Here is a 20846-nt window from a genome sequence, read left to right as displayed (position 1 = left end):
TCAGACCGAAATATAAAATAAATAAAAAAAAAAAAAACTAGCAGCCGAGTAGAAAAAAAAATATGAAGAAAAAAGAGGGATAAAGAATAAAAAATAAATAAGATTCGCCATATCGAAAACGAGTACGATCAGACAATAAAAATCAAATCACGTACATCACCAAGTCACGCGTGATAAAGAACGTGCATCGTCCGGTATTTTTACGATGGTTTTCTTTGCCGATCAGACATACCCTCTGAAATTATTTTGTTAACATATACACACATACATGAGTGAACAAGGATTCAAGACATAAAAGTGGCAAGAAGGAATTTTGTGAAATTTCAACAAGAGCCAATATATGTACAAGATAAATAAAAGTTTAAAATAAAAAAAAAAAAAGACAGAGAAAGTGATTGACCATGATCGTGGTGTCTAAACGTACAAGAAAACAGGAAGTTGTATAAAATAACTTGTAGAAAAGGAAATGCGGTAGAGGAATATTGGCCCAAGTATCCAATGCAGCTACAAAATATAATAAATAAAAGAAAATAAAATGACTTGAAAAAAAAAATATATATAAGTAAACATACAAATAAAATAAATAAAAATATAAAATGAAAAAAAAAAGGACATTGGATAGCAGATGGTTGACCAAAATTACAATTTTATTTTGTCCCTCGTAGATTTTAGACTAGGATTTTCTACTTTTCTTTTATAACCATTACCTTATCTTTTAGCTCTTTTATACTTGAACCATACCCACACATATCCGACTTGTCTCACTGTATACTAGTGCGAAGCTTTTTTGGTTCTTGAAATTCTATCGTTTTACCAACTTTATCGTTCGCACGTTTTCTCGTTTTAACCAGTAGCACTACTACGGAAACCCAAAAACCAACTTTATACACCACTTCAATTTACGGCGATATAACCAACGCGACTTTATTTTCCTCTTTGCTTTTTTTTCTTTTTATTTTTTTCTAATTTATATATTTATTTTTTTTTTTTTTAAACTCTTACTAAACTGTTTACTTTTAACCACAAATAATTGGAGAAATATATTTATTTATTTTTTTTTATTTTCTAATTATTTTAATATCAAAACTTTAAATTCAAGTATCTTATTTATTTTTTTTTTAGATAGTAATTTAAAATTGGTATATGTTTTTTTTTTTATTTTTACTTACTCATGTTATGATTATCTTTTTTTTGACGATCTTTGGCAAGTGCATTGACCTCGGAGTCAGTTAAAAGTAGTTGCTCATGTTTAATTTGAAGATCAGAATGACCTGAAATACTACCCTGGCTGTCTTTCAGTCCATCACCCAATGATTCTGCTTCAAATGACAGAAAATCTTCTATCAAATCTTCCGCCTATATTTAACAAAAAACAAAAAAAACAAATCAAACAAACAAATTATTATTTTTATTATTAAATTTATTTAAAATTCTACTGTAAAAAATTTATGTAAATTTATTTTTTAAACTTATTTATAATAATTATAAATAAACAAAATTCATTGTATGAAAATTTGTCTAGATGATATTTAAATAAAATGAATAATATTTGTCAACACCTCGGTAGTATGGTAGTTATAATTTTATCATGTTTCGCATGAACGATGTCCTTCTCCTTATTTCACAATTAATACACCTGTATATGTCATTGCAAGACACACATTTATATATCATGTGTGTATATAAATGTGTCTGGAGATGTTCTGGGTCTCTGTCTTTGCAGTGTGGTTTATAACGTAAACCGTCGTTAATAATTTGCCAAATGACGTTGGGTGGTAAATCACGATTTTACCTTGAGCCACTCGTCGTACAGTTACCAGGATTCATTTGTACATGATAACACATTATTTGTACAGTGAAGGGAACATATGCTGGACTTGATTATATTCAATGATAGAATTAATACTATATTCATGTTTGATTATAATCATTTCTATTAAATATTAATTTATATATTATATAAAATAAATAAAAATATATTTCAAAAAATTTATTTGCCAAAATAAAAAAATTTATTAAAATGTAATTTAAAAAATATTTATATTAAAATTAATTGAAATGAATAAGTTTAAAAGGGACATGAAGTTGGCATTTTAGTAAAAAATAATAAACCATAAATATCATGTTAAATAAAGCCAAAAAATTGCACGAATTGCTTTGAGATTTCTTGGCAAAGATAACAGGCCAAAAATGCATTTTATCTTTGTGTATTTCACCACTCTTTCTATCTCACAAAAAAAAAAGTTATAGTCCAACAATTTCAGGAAAATTTGCTAAAATATATTTGTGAGACTTTATGTATAGTGAATAAAAATTTTTGATATCTCTTGTGTACTGTAATCTAACTTTGCTGCATATCATAAACAAATAAGGAAAATACCAGATGCCCATATGAATCATTTTTTATAATGAACAAAAAATAAAAGGGGGAAATGAATGTAAAAAATTCTGTGTACAAGTTAAATTAAGTTTACATTATGCAATGTGTTTATTACGTAAACAATAATAAGTATCACGAGTTGCCTTGTCCTAGTGACGTTACAACAAATGTTGCTGATGATGGGGCCGTTAAGTATTTGATAAATAAACTTTTCTTTTTTTTTATTTTCAGTTCAGAGAATATGACGTAGACAAAAGGAACTTTACGGAATAATTGCATGAGGTAAATGTAGGTTTTAATTTACAATAATTTTTTTAAAATAATAAACACGATTGTAATCACAGAGATTTTATGAAATATGAAATAAAAAAAAAAAGAAGGTGATAAGTTTGTCCCTGATCGTGACTACCGGAAACTGGTTTCCATTCAATTTCAAGAACACGATTATCTTCAATGACTTTAGTTTCATCAAGTTAATTTTCATTCAATATCCAAGTTCCCGTCGTTGAATTTTAAATTAATTAATGGATAAATTCTCCTGTGTCATGATAAAATAATTCCAATGCCGTTATAATATTTTTTTTTTTTCCTCTTTTTCCAAAAAAAAAAAAAAACAGGTTTCAATTCTTTTTTTTTTCAACTTTCACTCAACCTTTTTATTAGATTTTTTATGTCTTAATCCTATTTCCGGACAAGTCATATATAGGAATGGAAAAAAAAATAATAATCTAAATCCCTTAAATCTATTTTTTTTTTTTTCTTATAAAATACAATTAATTCGAAAACGTATGTCAAAGCGTGGACAATGTGTCTGACCTCACGTGGATCTCTACTACTTTGCGCCAAGGATTTGTCTGACCAGGTACGAAGAGCGACTACTTGCTTCGACGATCAGAGAGAAAAAAAAATAAATAAAAAGGTTCGAGGAAAAAAAAAAAAAATTAAATCCCAGATTGTAATCTTGATTAATCTGACATTTATGAATTAATCAAAACCAATTTTTCCTCATATTCCAGGCAATTTTGTTATTTATTTTTTTCCTTATTATTTTTATCAAGTTAAATACTTAAATATTTCATTTTAGTATAGACTAATTTCATTACGGTGAATGAATGCTTTTAATAAATTATTCAAGATATAACAATTGGTAATTTTAATTGTTGCTTCATGAATATTGATTTGTAAAAGAGACACAATCATCAAAACACATGTGTTCATTTGCCAATACAAACAATTGATTATTCATGAGAGTTTGTTCGTTTTATTCTATTTTTTTTTTTTTTTTTTTTAATGAAAATTAGCGATTGTAAAATGTGTCAATAATAGAATCATTATAAAATCCACCTGCATCATGTAACACACCAACACACTCGTTACAAAAATAAAAAATAAATAATATTTTTTTTATGATAAAATTTATTTATTACAGGCATAATGAATGACAAATGTCAACTGTCGATTTTTCGTATTATTATTGTCACATATGTAGTTACAGTTATAAAAAAAAAAAATAATAATTTGATAAACAACAAGAACCTTGACATAAATCATCAAGCGGAATTCCCCGAACTTGAAAAAAGAAAAAAAAAAATATATATTTTTCATTGAAAATTCAAAAAAAGAAAAAAGTTAAAATAAATAAAGATAAAAAAAATTAAATACTACAAAAGTGTTGTAGAAAAATTGTATACAGTGACAGGAAGTAATTTTATTTTGTAATTGCGCAATACACATACAAACGTTCAAAACTCGTAATTGCATATAATCGAGGAGTTGTACCGCAGCGAAGCGGTTTAAAATAATGTGAAGATGAATAGAAACGACGACTTTAATTAATCACACTAGTTACGAGACAGTTCCGGCAGTAGAAAACTTCCATCCGGCAATACTTTACGCTAAATATGCACATATAAAACCATAAAAATATAAATATCTAAATAAAAAACAAATCAAATTGCAAAAAAAACCAAAATAAACACTCGAAAAAAAATAAATTATCAGCTTTTTTTTTTCTCCAGGTTCAAGATAATATTATAGTACATGATATCAACCACCAGCAAGAATAAAAATAAAAATTTCATCGCTTAATATTTGTGTTAATACTGTGTCATACGGATATTTAACGTACTAAAAATATTTACTTAATATACACCAAAAGTCAACGACACATTATAAATAAACAAAATTCACAAATAAAAACAATAATAATAATAGTTTATTATTATTATTTAATAGATATTGTTGGTGGGGTTTTAAAAATTTACGATAAAAATGTGAATTGCAGTGTTGACCACGCGAGTTTCAAATTCCGCTCTGATTCTCTTCTCTGAATCATCTATTTTTTCTTCTCTTTATTATTTTATATATATGTTAACACACAATGTGACCCTCTCTATGACAGTCTATATGTACTTTGTTGTATTCTCTTTGTTACATTTATTTTCACACAGTTGTATTATATATGCATGCATGTATGTAAAAGTCAAAATTAATCGACAAACAAACGAGACACTGTGCGTTACAAAACAAGGATAACTGATATAAATAAATTGTCACCGACTTTTTGATCGGTAGTTAACTTTAACCCGGATCTACATTTCAGTTTGACGAATTACACTCAGCCATCATACATACATGTATGTGTAAAAAAAAAATTAACCATGTATTTGTAGTTGAAAAAAAAAAAAAAAATAATAAAAATAGTTTAACAAGTAATGCAAACGGTAATCGACACTGCTCAGTCAACGGCTGTTTTCTGTCAGCATTTTGTATTTTTATTTTGTTTAATTTTTTTTCATGTCACAATACATGATTATATACAATTAATTTTTTACATTTTATTATTTTATTGTTTGTATTTATTGTTAGTATTATTTTTTATTATTAATTCATCAATTTGGGTCAGCAAAGATTTTTCAATAAGTATATCAGCATTAAAATTATCTCGAGAGGCAAAATATTAGAGAGATGTTTTGTTTTATGTATAAAATAACAACAATTAATTTGTAAATATAATTTTTTTTTTTTTTTTGATGATGAGAGATATAATAATATGCTTGACGTATTTTTTATTTTATAATTATTATTTTGAGAGTATTAATTAGTTAATTAATAAATGAATTGAAATTTTTATTGTAATTTAAAAATACAAAGCAATATATATTTATTTATTTGTTTATTTATATAAATATATAGGCATTATGTAAATGAAAATCTGTTAAAGTTAGTCGTGCAATTAAAAACCATATGTGGTTTGTGATATTAATAAACAGGTGTTTAATGAGTGTGTGTATATATCGTTAACAGCTTCATAAGCTGACGACATAATTATGAATTTATACTCATGTCAGTCATGGTAAATAAAAACTTTTAAAATTAATAATAGATAAGAAAATAAATAATAAAATTCAAGAGTATTTAAACTTGTACAAATAGTTTTAAATAATGATAAATATTTTTTTTTATTTTTTTCTTTGTTATTTATACATACGTCATTAGTTTTTTGATCTAGATTTTATTATGTTTTAAGATTAATGATAAATCACGAGTATGTAATTCAAGATCAAACAATTTTGTTAGATAAATTTTTTTTTTTTTTTCTTTTTCAACCATCAACATAAACAAATAATAAAAAAATAAAAAAATAAATCTACATTTTATAAAACCTGCAACTGTACACAAAATTTCACATCATATTGCAAAATATTTTTTTCAAAGTATAGCAAATATTTTTCATATACACATGAAAATAAAAAAAAAAAAAAAAAATATTATCCATCTTGAATAATAAATATATTTCTTACATTCAAATAAAATTTATGATAATGAAAACGATATTTCTGACAATGAAAATATATCAAAAATTTAGATCACAGAATAACAAAAAAATAAATAACATAAAAAATTGTAATGCAATTTATTTAATTTAAAAATAATAATAAATAAAATAAAAAATATGTTTATATAATATAGTGAAGCATGAATTTGATGAGTTTACCGTTTTTATTAGTTTCAGAATGTCTTGCATATGTTCAAAATACGATAATAAAAATAAAGAAGATAATAATATTTTTTTTTTTTTCAAAGACAAATGTGCAATTGAACAGCTAGACCTATTTTCTCAACGCAATTTCAATTTGAATTTATGTTACATAAATGAGCCTGTCATGTTGTTGCTTATCATTGTTTTAAAAATGAAAAAAAAATGAAAAAATTTATATACATTTTATCAACAAGGTCATATACCTGTACACTGATTTATCTAGTTTATTATTTTTCTATTTTTTCTAAGCAATATTGTAACAACATGATAGCGTTGATAGATAGATCATTAAGTACGTGCACTTGATCATGACAATATCAAAATAATTTAGATCTCCGTATGTGTCTCTTTTCTTTTTTTTTTATTTTTTTCTTTGCCAGCCACAATTTTAATCTTACTTGACATTAAGATTATGTTCGAATAGTTACGCCCTTGTGGTGTTTCCTTACTTGTGCAAAGAACAATTATATATTTTCCCATAGATCAGTCAGATAAAGACTTTAACTGCAGAATTGTTAAACTCAAGATTTATTTAATTCTCAACAACATACTTGAACATTGTACTAAAACAATGTTCGTTTTTTTTTTTTCTTTAATTTTTTTCTTTCTTTATCCACTATATTAATGGCAATAAAAAAAAGATGAAATAATATACGACAATTTGATTGTTAATGAGAATGAGTTTTTAATTTTTAATTACTCATTTGTAAATTAATAATTATTTATTGTTATTATTCAATCAACCTTGAGAATAATATAAATGATAAATAAAATATATAGAAAAAAAATTTATTTAAAATATTATTTGTTATTATTTTTTTGTCAATAAATAATATTAAATTTAATTAAATTTTTCAATAAATATCAAATTTCATGTATTTTTCATTATCATTTTAATGATTAGTAATTAATTTCCGTTTTTTTTTTTTTCGTATTCATATTTTGCTAAATTTTCATTTTATATTTTTACATTGTACATTCATGAAATATATTAATTAATTTATTGATTATAATATGTATTTTTAATTAAAATATTAAAAACTGCAAACGTTATAATTTTGTTATTATTGTAAACAATGAAAAAATAAAATTGATTGTCAATTTTTATCAATAAATTTATCTCGAGTGTAAGACAGCAAAAAAAATAAATAAACTGGGGAATTTTATCAAATTGCAAGAGAAATTGATAAAGATTTTTAATGGGTCACGTAGTTGGATAAGACATTGCTATCAAGTTGAATGAAATAATAGATCAGTGATTCGTAAGATCTTACAAATTGCTTGATGAATATATATTTAAATTAAAAATAATATAGTCATTGTAATATTATTGTTTATTTTATTATTCAAATTGAGATTTAATTTTTATGACAATGTGTGGGACAATTATTAAACCACAATTAAAAATGTGAATAAAATATTTTGAATATTTGAGTGTTAATTTAATACAGTGGATTTTAATTAGCATCCGGCGCCACTCAAACGAAACCAAGTTTTATCTGTAATATATAACAGCATTGATATTGAAGCTGAATTTTTATTCAGCAAAAAAAAGGATTTCGAAATTAATTTTCGTCACATTTAAAATAATTTCTATGAAACTAAACATTTTTTTTTTTGGATTGAATAAAAAACCAACCGTTTTTATCTACCACATCATTGCATAAATGACGGAAATAAAAGCCCCTCCATATAACATCAGTAATAGAGCAACGTTTAACGTCTCTTACATTAATTAACCGCATTTCACCAGTTACAACGCTCTGATGCACAATAACCTCGTAGTCAATGAAGATTTACAGTATATATACGATAAAGTTATGAGCATGAAAATAAAATTGAATTAAATTTTTAAAAATAACAAAAAGAAAAAATGAGGTAAAATGAAAATGACAAAAAAAATAAAAATAAAATAAAATAAATAAAAAGAAAAATGAAGTGGAAGAATGCTCTGGACCATTTGCTTTTGTGAAGAAGCAGCTGATAAATCGTGTCGAAATTGCGTCACGGATAAGGTGAATTACTGTCGTGCGAGACTTGGGCATGGAGTGTGCAAAATAGAAAAAGAGAGAAAGATAGATTAGAAAATATAAGCGTAGTTGAGGGATGCAAGAAAAGATGAGAGCAAAATGAAAAAAAAAAAAAAAAAATTGAGCAAGTATAAAAGAGTAGAAGGAGGTAAAGTAAAATCGAGCAGCGACGTGAGAAGATAAGAGTGTCAAGAACGAACGAATGAGCAAAAGAGATAGAAAGACAAGAGAGTGGGTTAAAAATATATATATATATTTTAAATAAAAAAAAATAAATAAATAAATAAAGCTCTCAGAATCATGATAAGGTGGTGTTATCTCTGACGCCTTCTCTTGGGGCCTATTGCCGTCTAGACCTCACAATCGGTTCAAGTCCACAAGTGAAAAGAAAAAGGGATGAGCAACGATGAAAAGCATAATATAAAAAATATAAATAATAAAAATAACCAAAGGTGTACACAAAAAAAACATCATGTATATCTAAATTGAAATGAAAAAAAAAAAAAACCAACGAAAAATTGCTCTCAATTGATTTGCAATTTTTTTTTCGATAAAAAATATTTTAATACGCACGTAATATCCGGTAATAAATAAAAAAATAATTTAATAATTTTTTTTCTATTATTCTCATGATATACAATGTCTATTATTCAATCGAAATAATTATTTCATTTGTTGTATAAAAATTTTTATCTATTTGGGTATCATTAATTAAATAACAAAAATATTCTGCAATATTAAAAAATAAAAATAACGCGTACCAATCTCTGACACTCACCTTGCATCGTCTAGCAATAATATTAAATACAGGCATTGTTTGTTCTTTCCTCAATCCTTGTATTTGAAAAAAAAAAAAATAAATAAATTTTATATTTCTTTTATAATTATATGTTTTTTCTTTTCCAGTAATTCAAATGTTGCGTGATAACATATTATGTTAATCCAACTGGATAAACTTGAATATATTTTTATTCAAATCAGATGAACACACTTGTATCACTTGCACAATTTTTATTTATTATATTTATATTAATTTTATTAATATATTTTTATTATTTTCCTCACTTTATTATTCATTTATTTATATTATTTATATTATTTATAAAATTGTCATATACAAATTTAAGCACACACTTGAATAGTCACACAATAAACTCAAAATTTATATATATATTTATTTAAACCAAGATGAATTCACATGTATATTTAATTCAGGGCACGTATCAGTTGGTAAAATCGAAACTAAACCCGTATTCACTGTTCTGTTTACGTTAGTTTGGTTAATATATATGTGTGTTTATTTGTGTATATTATTGTAACTTTTAAGTACATGTTCAACTAACACTTACAAATCAAAATTTTCACTTTACAATTATCAACAATACCCCTTCTATTTAAAAATAAAAATATTCACTGTTTTTTAAATTTATCATATAAAAAAAAATTAAATGGAAATCTTTTTTTATTGCTTTCTATTGTCTCGACAATATTTCGAATTTTCCACTTGGAATAAGCACAAAAATGATACACTAAAATATATAAATATTTTTTGTCTTTTTTTGACGGAATATTTTTTATTTTAACTTTTATTATTTTGTTTTTTTGGACAGTTGGACAGTTTTTTTATTATTTCCGTTTGATCTAGTTGAATTCAGGGTCTTTTATATCCAGGTCGAACAATCGACAGATACCATGCTAAGCGTTACAAGATGTCGATATTTTTATTCCAACATTTTGCCTCTATTTTTTTGCCTCAAGCAACACTAAACGTTTTCACATTTAATTATTTATTTATTTTTTATCGTATTGTGTCCTTCTCTCATTTACAATTATTTGTTATTTTCTATTATTTTTTATTTTTATATATTTGCACTCAATTAAATGCGGTATATCCTCGAAACTGTTGCACAGTCCTTGTCCAATTTGACTTAAAGTTTCACCAAAGTCTTCAATATAATTATTTAATTTAAAAAAAAAAAAATATTTTATATTAAAATGACGTAGTTAATTTTATTTTACAGCTTATCGTTTTATTTTTTTTTTTTAATTTTTATTTCGAGAATTAATTCTTTTGCTTATCTATTTTATTTTTAAGCCACGTTTATAAATTTTTTTTTTTGTTCTTAATGTTCTTATCTGACACTCTGAACAATATATACCTGAACTCGCAAGTCAACATCAATATATTTTTTTGATAATTATAACAACGTAGATATTTTTTTATTTTTTGATAAAAAAATAATATAAATTTTTGTTTAATTTCATTTTTATAATTTTATATTCAACATGATAGAATATTTAAAATGTTTTTTTTTTTTTCGTTTGGTATTTTGAATGTCCCTGATCTCGATTTTTGATCATTTGCAAATACGCCTGAAGCTGAATAATATATGAGAATAAAAAGATAAGATGTGTCTTGGAGTATTATATATATACCTCAGGCCAATAACAAACTTTGAGTGGTGATTTGTTATTATAGTTATGAATGACTTTTAATAATCAGATATAATATTTTATCGATTTATTCAACACTATTTAAACAAAGTGAAAGCACTATACACGTGGTCAACATCTCATGACCCAAAAATTAACAAGTTCAATCAACTTGTTTTAATAAAAAATTTTCTTTTTTTTTTATTATTATCTCTTTTAGTTTTTTTTTAAATAAATTTTCAGTTTTCCTCCCTCGAGAAAAATATCGGGGGAGTTTAATGTGACTCATTGACACTCATAATCAACTTTCATTATTATTTTCACTTTTTAAATTCACAATAATAATAACAATATAATTAAACAAAAAACACTAATTTTTTTATTTAAACAAAACACTCGTGTTGCAATATACATGTATTGATTTTTATTGACAAAACCAATTGTGTCTATATTTTTTTTTAATTCTCCAATATATTGACACAACATTTACTTGTTTATTTAAAACACCAGTAGCTAATGAAAAATCATTGGCAGTGTAGAAAAAAAAAAAATAAATAAATTGAATAAAAAAAAAAAAAAAAAAACTAACACTAACAATTTCCTACACAATTTTGTTTCATATATATTTTTTTTCCGTCAATTTAGTCAATTTTCCCGAGTAAATGTGTCACGTTTTGACGATGAATGTTCTCCTGGGCACACGTGCATCAGATGCGTATATATATTATTATTTTTTTTAGTCAATTTTTAAATAAAAAAAAATATATATATGTGACGGAAAAATTTGAGAATAACAAAACGACAGTTGTCGAGTAATTGAATAGACTGGCAGACGTTGACAATCAAGCGACACGATGTATAAACGAGTGTGTATTTACTGGACGAAAAGACGACGAAGCAGACAAGAGCTAGGCAACACCACAACACACGCGGACCGGTATAACATGATGATGATGATGATGATGATGGTGATGACGATGAATTACTTGGTGGAGCAGGAGGAACCAAGCAACGTGGTGGAGCAATTTTGGTGGGGATTTATTCAACAAGATACAACGATACTATCATTATATAACTACTGTCGACAAGAAGTAACAACGCCCTCCTCCTCTTCTCCCTCCCCCCACCTCCCACCCACCTATAATTCACATAAATTTGTATACAAACTAAACCTTCATTCTAACATCATCGGTCAAGCCTCCTTTTTTTTTTTTTTTTTTTATTTATTTCTTTGAATTTAAATTTAAAAAAAAAATAGAAAATTATTGTTATAATTTAAAATTAACACACTTTTATCAATATTGTTTATTTATTTTTTTTTTTTTTATAATATATTAATTATTTTTTATCATTAAATTTAACAAACTCTGACTCATTGCTAGATTTTTTTATTTTTCCTGTAAAAAAAATGTCCCTGAGTAATTTTTTATATTTTGTTCAAATATTTATTCTCATTATCAACGCACAAACTTCTGGAATTCATGTATTTTTTTAAATGTCTTTTGTGCGCACAATTATTCAAAAAGATATTATATTATAGATAATAAAAAGATAAATTTGTTGTCAGACATATTCTCTGTTTAACTTGTGAAAAAAAAAATTAAAAAAAATTAAAAAAAGAACTTGTATTCATCACAATTTTAGAGTTACATAAATTCATCAATTTTTATCCTCAAAAAAGTAACAATAAATTGTCATATTGTTAAATAATAAATGCCCCAAATTATTTATTTTTTTTACGTAATTTTTCATTGTTTTGTAAATAATATTTTTAAAACAATCAAATTTCTATTTTTTTCAATTTTCAAATGACAATGAATTTGTCTAATTTTCATTTGAAAATAATTGATTAATTATTGGTAATTGTTTTTTTTTTTTAAATCATATTATTATTGTTGTATAAATTTATTAATGAATGAGGTTAACGGTACTAATTGTATACAGACTGCATTACCGATCGACAGTGGTACATAAACGAAGTTGCAAACAATACCGCAACAAGTACAACGTTATTGTCGACAAAATAATATTTAGAAAAAAAATTACCCGCTCAAACACACTCGCACTGGAGTAATAATAGAAAATAAAAAAATAAAAAATACATGATAGTTTAGTCGCGAGAATGACGAAAGAAGATATGGCCAATGAAAAATTTGATTGCGGCTTGTTAAGTACAAAGGGCAATATATGCGGGAGATTGACACGTTTAAATGTGTGTATATGTGTTAATTTGTCGATTGAAAAATACATATATAAACAGTGACATGTCGAGAGGGAGATCCCATCGAAATGTAACTGAATAATTCAAAATTCTTCAACGAAATTTGTTAACACATCTACAAAATATTTAATTTTTCTTTATCGATTATTACTTTTATATTTTTTCAATTTATATATACTTTTTTCATGACATTTTTTTCTATCAAAAGATTTTGTTACATTTTGTAAAATATCAAAGGAAAAACTTTTAATGTTACATAGCAAAATACAAACAATAACCTTAAATATTCATAGCAATATAGCTTTCGTTCATTTTCCATCAATTTTCATTTTATTATTAATTTTTTCTTTTTTCATTGTCAAATTGTTGAACTACCAGACAGCCAAAAGCAAAAATTGACTTTATTTTGCCTGAAGGACATTTTACTGTGCGCTCACCTTTGTCACATTATATACATGAAAACCACAACGCGATTGCAAAATGCAATATACACTATATGCATATACATAGAGTTTAAAGCACGTCGAAAAATGAACTTTACATAAAAAAAAAAAATCTATTTTACCCGAGGCGTATGAGTATGCACTGTATAAAGCTGCGTAAATGATTCAGGAATTTTTTTTTTCTATTTTTCGTGAAGTTGGATGTGAAAATTACAAAATTTTAAGGCTTCTTTCATTTTTTAATACATGAACTGTGATCAATACATGGCCTCATATTTTATATCATTTTTTTTCTTTAAAAAGCATATGCACTAGTATTAAAAATTATTTTTTATATTGTTTTTTTTAACTTGACATTTATTAGTGATGAAAAAATCATGTAATTATATGTGTGTTTATGATATACTGATAAATAAACTTCAAGCAGTTTAAAAGCTCAGAATTTCTGAGCTTTTGAGTGAGTAAATGTGCGAATATAAATGGGAGGTAAGGGGTTGAGTAAATGAGGGTTGAGAAAAAAAAGGGGTATGTAGATTTTGTCGTTAGTATATAGTATCTTTGGGTGATCGTGTCGCTTGAGGGCCCGGCAAATGCCGCGTCTCGTAGGCTAAGCCGATCCATTATTCAAAATAGCAGAGGATGAGGGTTTTGCGGGGGTATTCAGGGCCAGCTGGCAAACGAGATTGCAACAATTTAAAAAGGGGCTGTGTTAAATTTTGTAAGGGGTGGTACAATGAAAGGTGAGCCAAGAGGAAAAATTCAAATATTAAACCAAAAAGCCCAGAAGCTCTGTACACTATGCACACATTTCTCAACCTACTTTTTCAACTTTATATATTATTTCTTTCTTGAATTTTTTTTTTTTTTTTTGTTTACTAATATTTAACGATAAAACAGTTTATATTATATTCATTATTTTCATATATAATTATTATTATTTTAATTACTTTTTAATTGCTATTAAAAAGTTTGAAAAAAATATTTTTTTTTAAAATTTTTCATATTCAATTGATATTCAATTTATTTAATTTAATTTTTTTTTTTTACAGTAAATTTTAATTTCAAGTTTATGATATAAATAATGAGTAAATATATATTTTTTTTTCTTCATTTTTCATATTTTTTTAATGATATAGAAAGAGATTTTATATAGAAAAATTTTAAATTAATATGAAAAAAGAAAAAAATTCAATGAATTAATTTTTTCTTTGATATCAAATGATGATCTCAGTGGGCTCACAACATGAGCCCTCATATTTTTAATTATTTAATAACAGGTTGACACATTACAGTTAGAAAAAAAAAAAATATTAAAACTCCCAAGTTTTTTATTTTTTATATTGACATCAGTGTTTCGAGTCTCTTGAGTGTTTTTATATAAATTTTTTTATATTTGTCACTTGAGGTAGAGAAAGCGACATGAAAATCAATTGATTTAAAATGAAAAAATGAATTTTTTTTTCGTATTAATTATATAGCTTCTTGGAGTGTATGTATGTAAAATAATAATAAGGCAATATGACGTTGAACATAAAGGGAATGTACATTTAAGTTATATGCATAAATGCAATTATATAATTTATATTTCATCACTTCACATTTTGCAGTTGATGGAATAATAAAGAATAACATTTCTTCGTTTTTACAAGGATATTTCATATCAATATAAAAATAAAAAAATATAAAATGTATAGTACATTCAACCATGTACACTTGACGTGGTTAAAAAAAATTTAAAAGTCATCATTCTCACATTCCGTGACCCAAATATTATCGCAATGCCGATGGGTACATATAAATATATATATATATATATTTTCTTCAACTATTGATGTATCAATATTACTTGCAAATAGCAATCTTAATATCATGATCATCATGACGTTAACAATCACCTGGATATCAAAATTCTTCATCCAGATATATCAATAAATATGATTTAAAAAATACCAAACTCGTCATCTTGATATTAAAACAAAAAAAAAATAAATTAATAAATAATAATTAAGACAATAAACAAGTGAAAAAAAAATTACTAATTTAAATAATATTTTATATTTAATAAACTTTTTGAATTAGTAATTAAAATTTTATTATTAATTTTTTTTTAAATATTATTTTCTTTGTACTTTGTTTCATTATTTTGTTGAGTGTCAATTAATTATCGTCATAATTATTAATTGGTTCGCGTGAGAAACCAATTGACGCTTTATTAAAGACTAAAAATTATTATTTTTATTAAATTATATTTGTAATAAACAAGACAACTTTCTCAAGAAATTGAATGTATTTTATTGTGACCTAATTTTCGTTGTATTAAAAATTTATTTGATACTTGTATATTATTTTTTTTATGTCATGATGAAAAGGGTTAAATAGCATGAAATTTAGAGATTGACTGTGAGCTATATTTATGTATTTAATATGTCGATTAAAGTGGTGGCTTTATGGTGGTGATATGGTATATAAGTCATTCGATAAAAGCATGTTGATTACTTTGAAGTAACTATAATAATAATGACGCGATTATTTTATAATTATTATTAATAAAATCAAATACAATTTTTAAAAAAATTAAAACACTTTGAACAAGAAATTTATTAGTTAAATAATTATTAACAATTAATCAATAATAAAATCATTTAAAATAGATATGATTATTTTAAAATTGAATAAAAATTCTTTCTTCTTTTTCTTGTATTTAATTTAATAATATTTAATTATGTAAATTTTATTAATGAATTTTGTCATTAGAGTGTCAATGTATACATTGTATATGTTGTCTCGGTATTTGTATAGTTATATGTAAACAAGAACAAGCATAATATTAAAATGAAATTTAAGTTTAATATTTTTTTTTATTTTTCTTTTTTGCACTTCAAGGTAAACACGTTTTCGTCGTTCGATATTGCTGCATGTTTGATGATCCGATTAGGTCTTCTGTTAGAACTAGGATTAACGCCCTGACGTAGACATCGTTAGCACCAAGTCTTTAGTTGTTATATATTGAAGAAAGATATACATGTGAATATAAAGGGGCTGTTGCGAGATACGAAATGATTAAATTCAAGACTACGAAAAGTGTCATACTAAATTAAGCTCAAAGCACAGATGGCGTCAAATATTCATCTACTTTTTTAAAAAAAAAATTTCTATATTTTTTTTTATAATGAAAAACTGTGGTTTTTTTTTTTTTTATTTTTTAAAGAACATAAAAAAAAATATCTTTTCATTATTTTCATTCTTTGTATTATTATGTTTTTTTGTTGTTTTTTTTTTTTTTTTTTCGCTGTTTTTATAGACTCAACAATGAACCAATAAAAAAATTTTAATAAAAATATTATTACTTTGAGCTAAAAAAATAAGAGTTTGTAAAATTTATTAAAAAAATTATTAATTTATATTTTTTTAATTCATTCTTAATTGATAAACAACGTAATGATTTTTTTTTTTATAAATTTATCAAAGAATGCGAAACAATAGTTGATCATCAAGTTCAATTATTAAATTCTATGTATTTTAAGTTGAGCATTTTGTTGTCTCCTAAATAATGAAAATAAAAAAAACCTTCAATAGTCATAAAAAAAATGTATATACACACACTGGGATAATCATAAATCATGACTCATATATACACACAAATCGTAATAATTTTTTCATTAAAATTTTTTATGAGAATCTATTTGCAATATGAAATTACACAGTTTAAGTACTCTCAGTGTATTGGTTGTTAATGTTTATAGCTTTACAGTGAAAAATAAATTAAAAAAAATATAATAATAGCAGAATATACACATGATATAATCAAAAACAAAAAGAGATATATAAAAATGATAATAATATTTATATTTGTTGTTAGCTATAGCCTGAATTTGAAAATATTTCGAGCAGTTATGAAATTTATTCGATAATACAAATTACTAGAGAATTTTTTCGGCGAAATATATAGATCATAAAGTTCATATGAATTTACAAATGATAAATAGAATTGAGTAAATAATACTTCGTTTAATTTTCAACGTAATAAAGCACTATTATGATTTTATTCATCAAATAAATATGTTTCATTTGGTATTTTTTTTTTAACAGAAATTATGGATTACAATTTATTTACATGAAATTTAATTCAACTTGAATTTTTTAATTTCAAACTGTCCTCTATGCCCGTATTAAAAATAATACCAAGCTAAAATATATATTAATTTTTATTAATATTTACAATTTTAACAAACGATAATTTATTTTAATAGCCACTTTGTAACAATATACTTGTCGACATGAAAACTCAAAAATATTATTTATCAAAAAAAAGCGCTTTAACAATATAAAAAAAAAAAACTTTGATTGATAGATTTGCTTTATTGTAAAAATAAAATTTGGGCAATGAAAAATTGAGTAAATGATTGAACACATGATGTTGAGAAGAAAATAAAAAATAAAAAAATTGTTATAAAATAAGTGTAAAAATAAAAATAGTGCGGTATTTATTTCTGCGGAAAAAAAACTGAAAAATTTATGAGTATGAACGTTACAATTTTGCGACAACTGGTTGAATAATAAAAAAAAAAAAAAAACCGTTATATTGTAAAGCTGTATATTAGCTGGATTTTTAGAGTGCCAACATGCAGCATTTTTTTTTTTTTTTTTACTGTAAAATGTTGAAACGATAACGCACTGATGACAAGAGAAAATATAAAAAGAAACGGTATACATGTGTGTGCGTGTTGACTATCGATATCAAAAAAAATAAATCAATAAATAATAGCGATTTTTCAAATACAGAAAATTCAGTATTTTATTTAAAAAATCAAAACATTTTGATGGTTGGTGGAAAAAGAAGGCTTTATTTTTATTTTGCAAGTATGACGTAGAAAAAATTTAATTTATTTTTTTATTGTTTAAACTTATTATCACAGCAACATGTAACAAAGTGAAAATTATTTTGATAAATAATGCATAAATGTTTACTTTGATTGTTACTCTTCGGGGACACTTAAAAAATTCAACACGTATTTTTTTAATATTTTTTAAATTGAGATTAAATAGGACACGAAAGTATTTACTTAATAATTTGCAGTTAAATTTATATTTATTGCTCAAATATAATTTAGAACATATTTAACATTGTAGAAAATTTTGTACTAAATATGATAAACAGAAAAGTTTTTTTTTAGTATGTCAATATTTATTGACAACCAGGTCAAATAAATATCAATAAAATTGCAGCGTATTTTAAGATGTGACGTGTTTTTTAAGCTGATAATATTTTCAATAATTATTTTAATTGTAGAATTATTATTAACAAATAAATTAATTAAAATAGGATTAATAAGAAAATATTACTTACATCATCATTACTTGTTGCAATACTGGAAAGTCCAGGTGACATGGCACCATTGAATGATTCTGTGTCCAAAAAATTTGGTAATAATTGTGCAGCATATGGATATGTAGCAATATGTTGTTGATGATTTGTTCTAAGTTGATGAGTTTGTGGTCCTGTTGGTGCACTTTGTACCATCATTGGTATTTGTAAATTATTTGTTTCAAGTGTTGTTGTTGTTGTACAGCTACCAACACCCTCACTTCCATAACTTGAATCAATAATTCCTTTATTTGTATCACCATCATCATCAACTCCCTTGATTGATTCATGAAGATATTGTCTAACTTGATTTTTTTGTTTTTGAACAACATGATAACGTGTTGGATTTTCCAAAAGTGTTCTAACCTAATTAAATCAAAAAATTTAAATTTCATTTTCAAATTTACAACACATAATTTAAATATAAATTTTTTTATTTATTTTTTTGATTTGTAAATTGTAATTCAAGTTGAAATGTGTAAAAAAAAAAATTGAATTTTTTTTTTTTATTTTGTGTCTCAAAGGACAGTTACAAAAGAAATGCTAGAGTGTAATTGTAGAAAGGAGAGAAAAATAAAAATGTAGAGTTTTATCAACAGTCTCAAGGGAACTGTACAGAGATATAGGAAACGAAACGATGTGAATAAAACAAACTCCCAGTGGTCACGATTTTTTCAAGAATATATATATACATTGTTTAAGTGTATATCCTTGTAGTGACCCGAACTATAGAAAAAACAAAATTGAAGAAAATTCCGCGATCCCATAAACACCGTGAAGAAAGAAGACAACAAGTCGTCTCATCCAACAATTTTCTTCTTATCTTTATTTTTTTTTTTATATATATGAAACAACCAAAACTCACTCCAACAACCGATTTATCCCTTTCATATATACATCCCAATCTTATTTCCCTCGTGAAATGAATTACTCAATAAAAAAAAATAAATAACAAGAAAAAAAATAAAACATTATTTTCGTAAAAAAAATTAAACTCAATATTTTTTCTATAAATATACGAATGATTCATATTTCAATTTGAAAAAATAAAATGATTTAGATGAATATTGTGATAATTGAAAACTCGATGAAACAAATAAATCAAAAATTTTTTTTTTAGAAAAAAAATTCAATATATAATTAATATATTTTTTAAATTAAATTTTTTAATATTATTATTTATCTTAAATTTATTTTTATTTAAAATATTATATTTTTATTATATACTAATGGGATTTAATTAAATAATAAAAATAAGTATATTTAAATTGACTAACCACGTGAAATTTTTTGAATGAAAAATTTCCATGATAAAGAAAGTGCATAAGTTTCATCCCTAAAGGGGAATATAGTTATATGATAGTAGTCCTGCTACAGTAGCCATAGGGAGAATGAGTAAAGAATGAAAAAAAAAAAAAAAAAAAAATGATATTCTGATGGTTCTACGGTAGATGGTCACAGTAATATAAGAAAGGACCATTACTGCTTCAAGACTTCATTTTTCGCGAAGAAAAAAACGATGCGCTTAGCAAGGTAATACTGAAAAAAGCTATTACATTTTGTCTGGCCGAGATGAATATACATATATCTGGCATGATTCTATATACTTGTCTTTTTCCATTTAGCTCATACTCAAAGACGCCTGCGGTAATCTAAAGCAAACTATCTACTCTTATCTTATATACACCAACGGCCTCAAGGATCTCTTCTCAACGACACAATGTAAACACCAAACGAAATGCATATGCTGTCTACTCACTGTGCAAAAAACAAAATTAAAAAAAATAAATAAATAAGCTACCATCAAATAATATACTTGTAATTAAATAGTAATTTATTATTTTATTTTTTCTTTTAATTATTAATGTATGCTATTCTTCTTCAATCATATTTATGCGTATTTTTTATTTTTTTTTTTTTAAATTCATTTTT

At 24.4% G+C, this 20846-nt stretch overlaps 1 protein-coding gene and 1 long non-coding RNA gene across 2 annotated transcripts in view; one reads left to right on the top strand and one right to left on the bottom strand.

Moving 5' to 3' along the window:
* LOC122858209 overlaps positions 1–2876 on the top strand; it is a 124481-nt gene extending 121605 nt beyond the window's left edge. Inside the window, exon 6 of the long non-coding RNA XR_006374285.1 lies at positions 2612–2876. This is a non-coding gene — a long non-coding RNA (uncharacterized LOC122858209). The remainder of the gene's footprint in view (positions 1–2611) is intronic.
* The window catches only part of LOC122858107 (microphthalmia-associated transcription factor), a 44098-nt gene that overhangs the window by 8179 nt on the left and 15073 nt on the right, over positions 1–20846 (bottom strand). Inside the window, exons 3-4 of the mRNA XM_044160795.1 lie at positions 18897–19280; positions 1170–1356 (exon numbers count right to left, since the gene is read on the bottom strand). Coding sequence (XP_044016730.1) covers positions 1170–1356; positions 18897–19280 — 571 coding nt within the window. The remainder of the gene's footprint in view (positions 1–1169; positions 1357–18896; positions 19281–20846) is intronic.

This window comes from Aphidius gifuensis, linkage group LG5 (assembly GCF_014905175.1).
Source record: "Aphidius gifuensis isolate YNYX2018 linkage group LG5, ASM1490517v1, whole genome shotgun sequence".
NCBI lineage: Eukaryota > Metazoa > Arthropoda > Insecta > Hymenoptera > Braconidae > Aphidius > Aphidius gifuensis.
The sequence above is the reverse complement of the archived record's forward strand: the minus strand, read 5'-3'. Positions and strand labels throughout refer to the sequence as shown.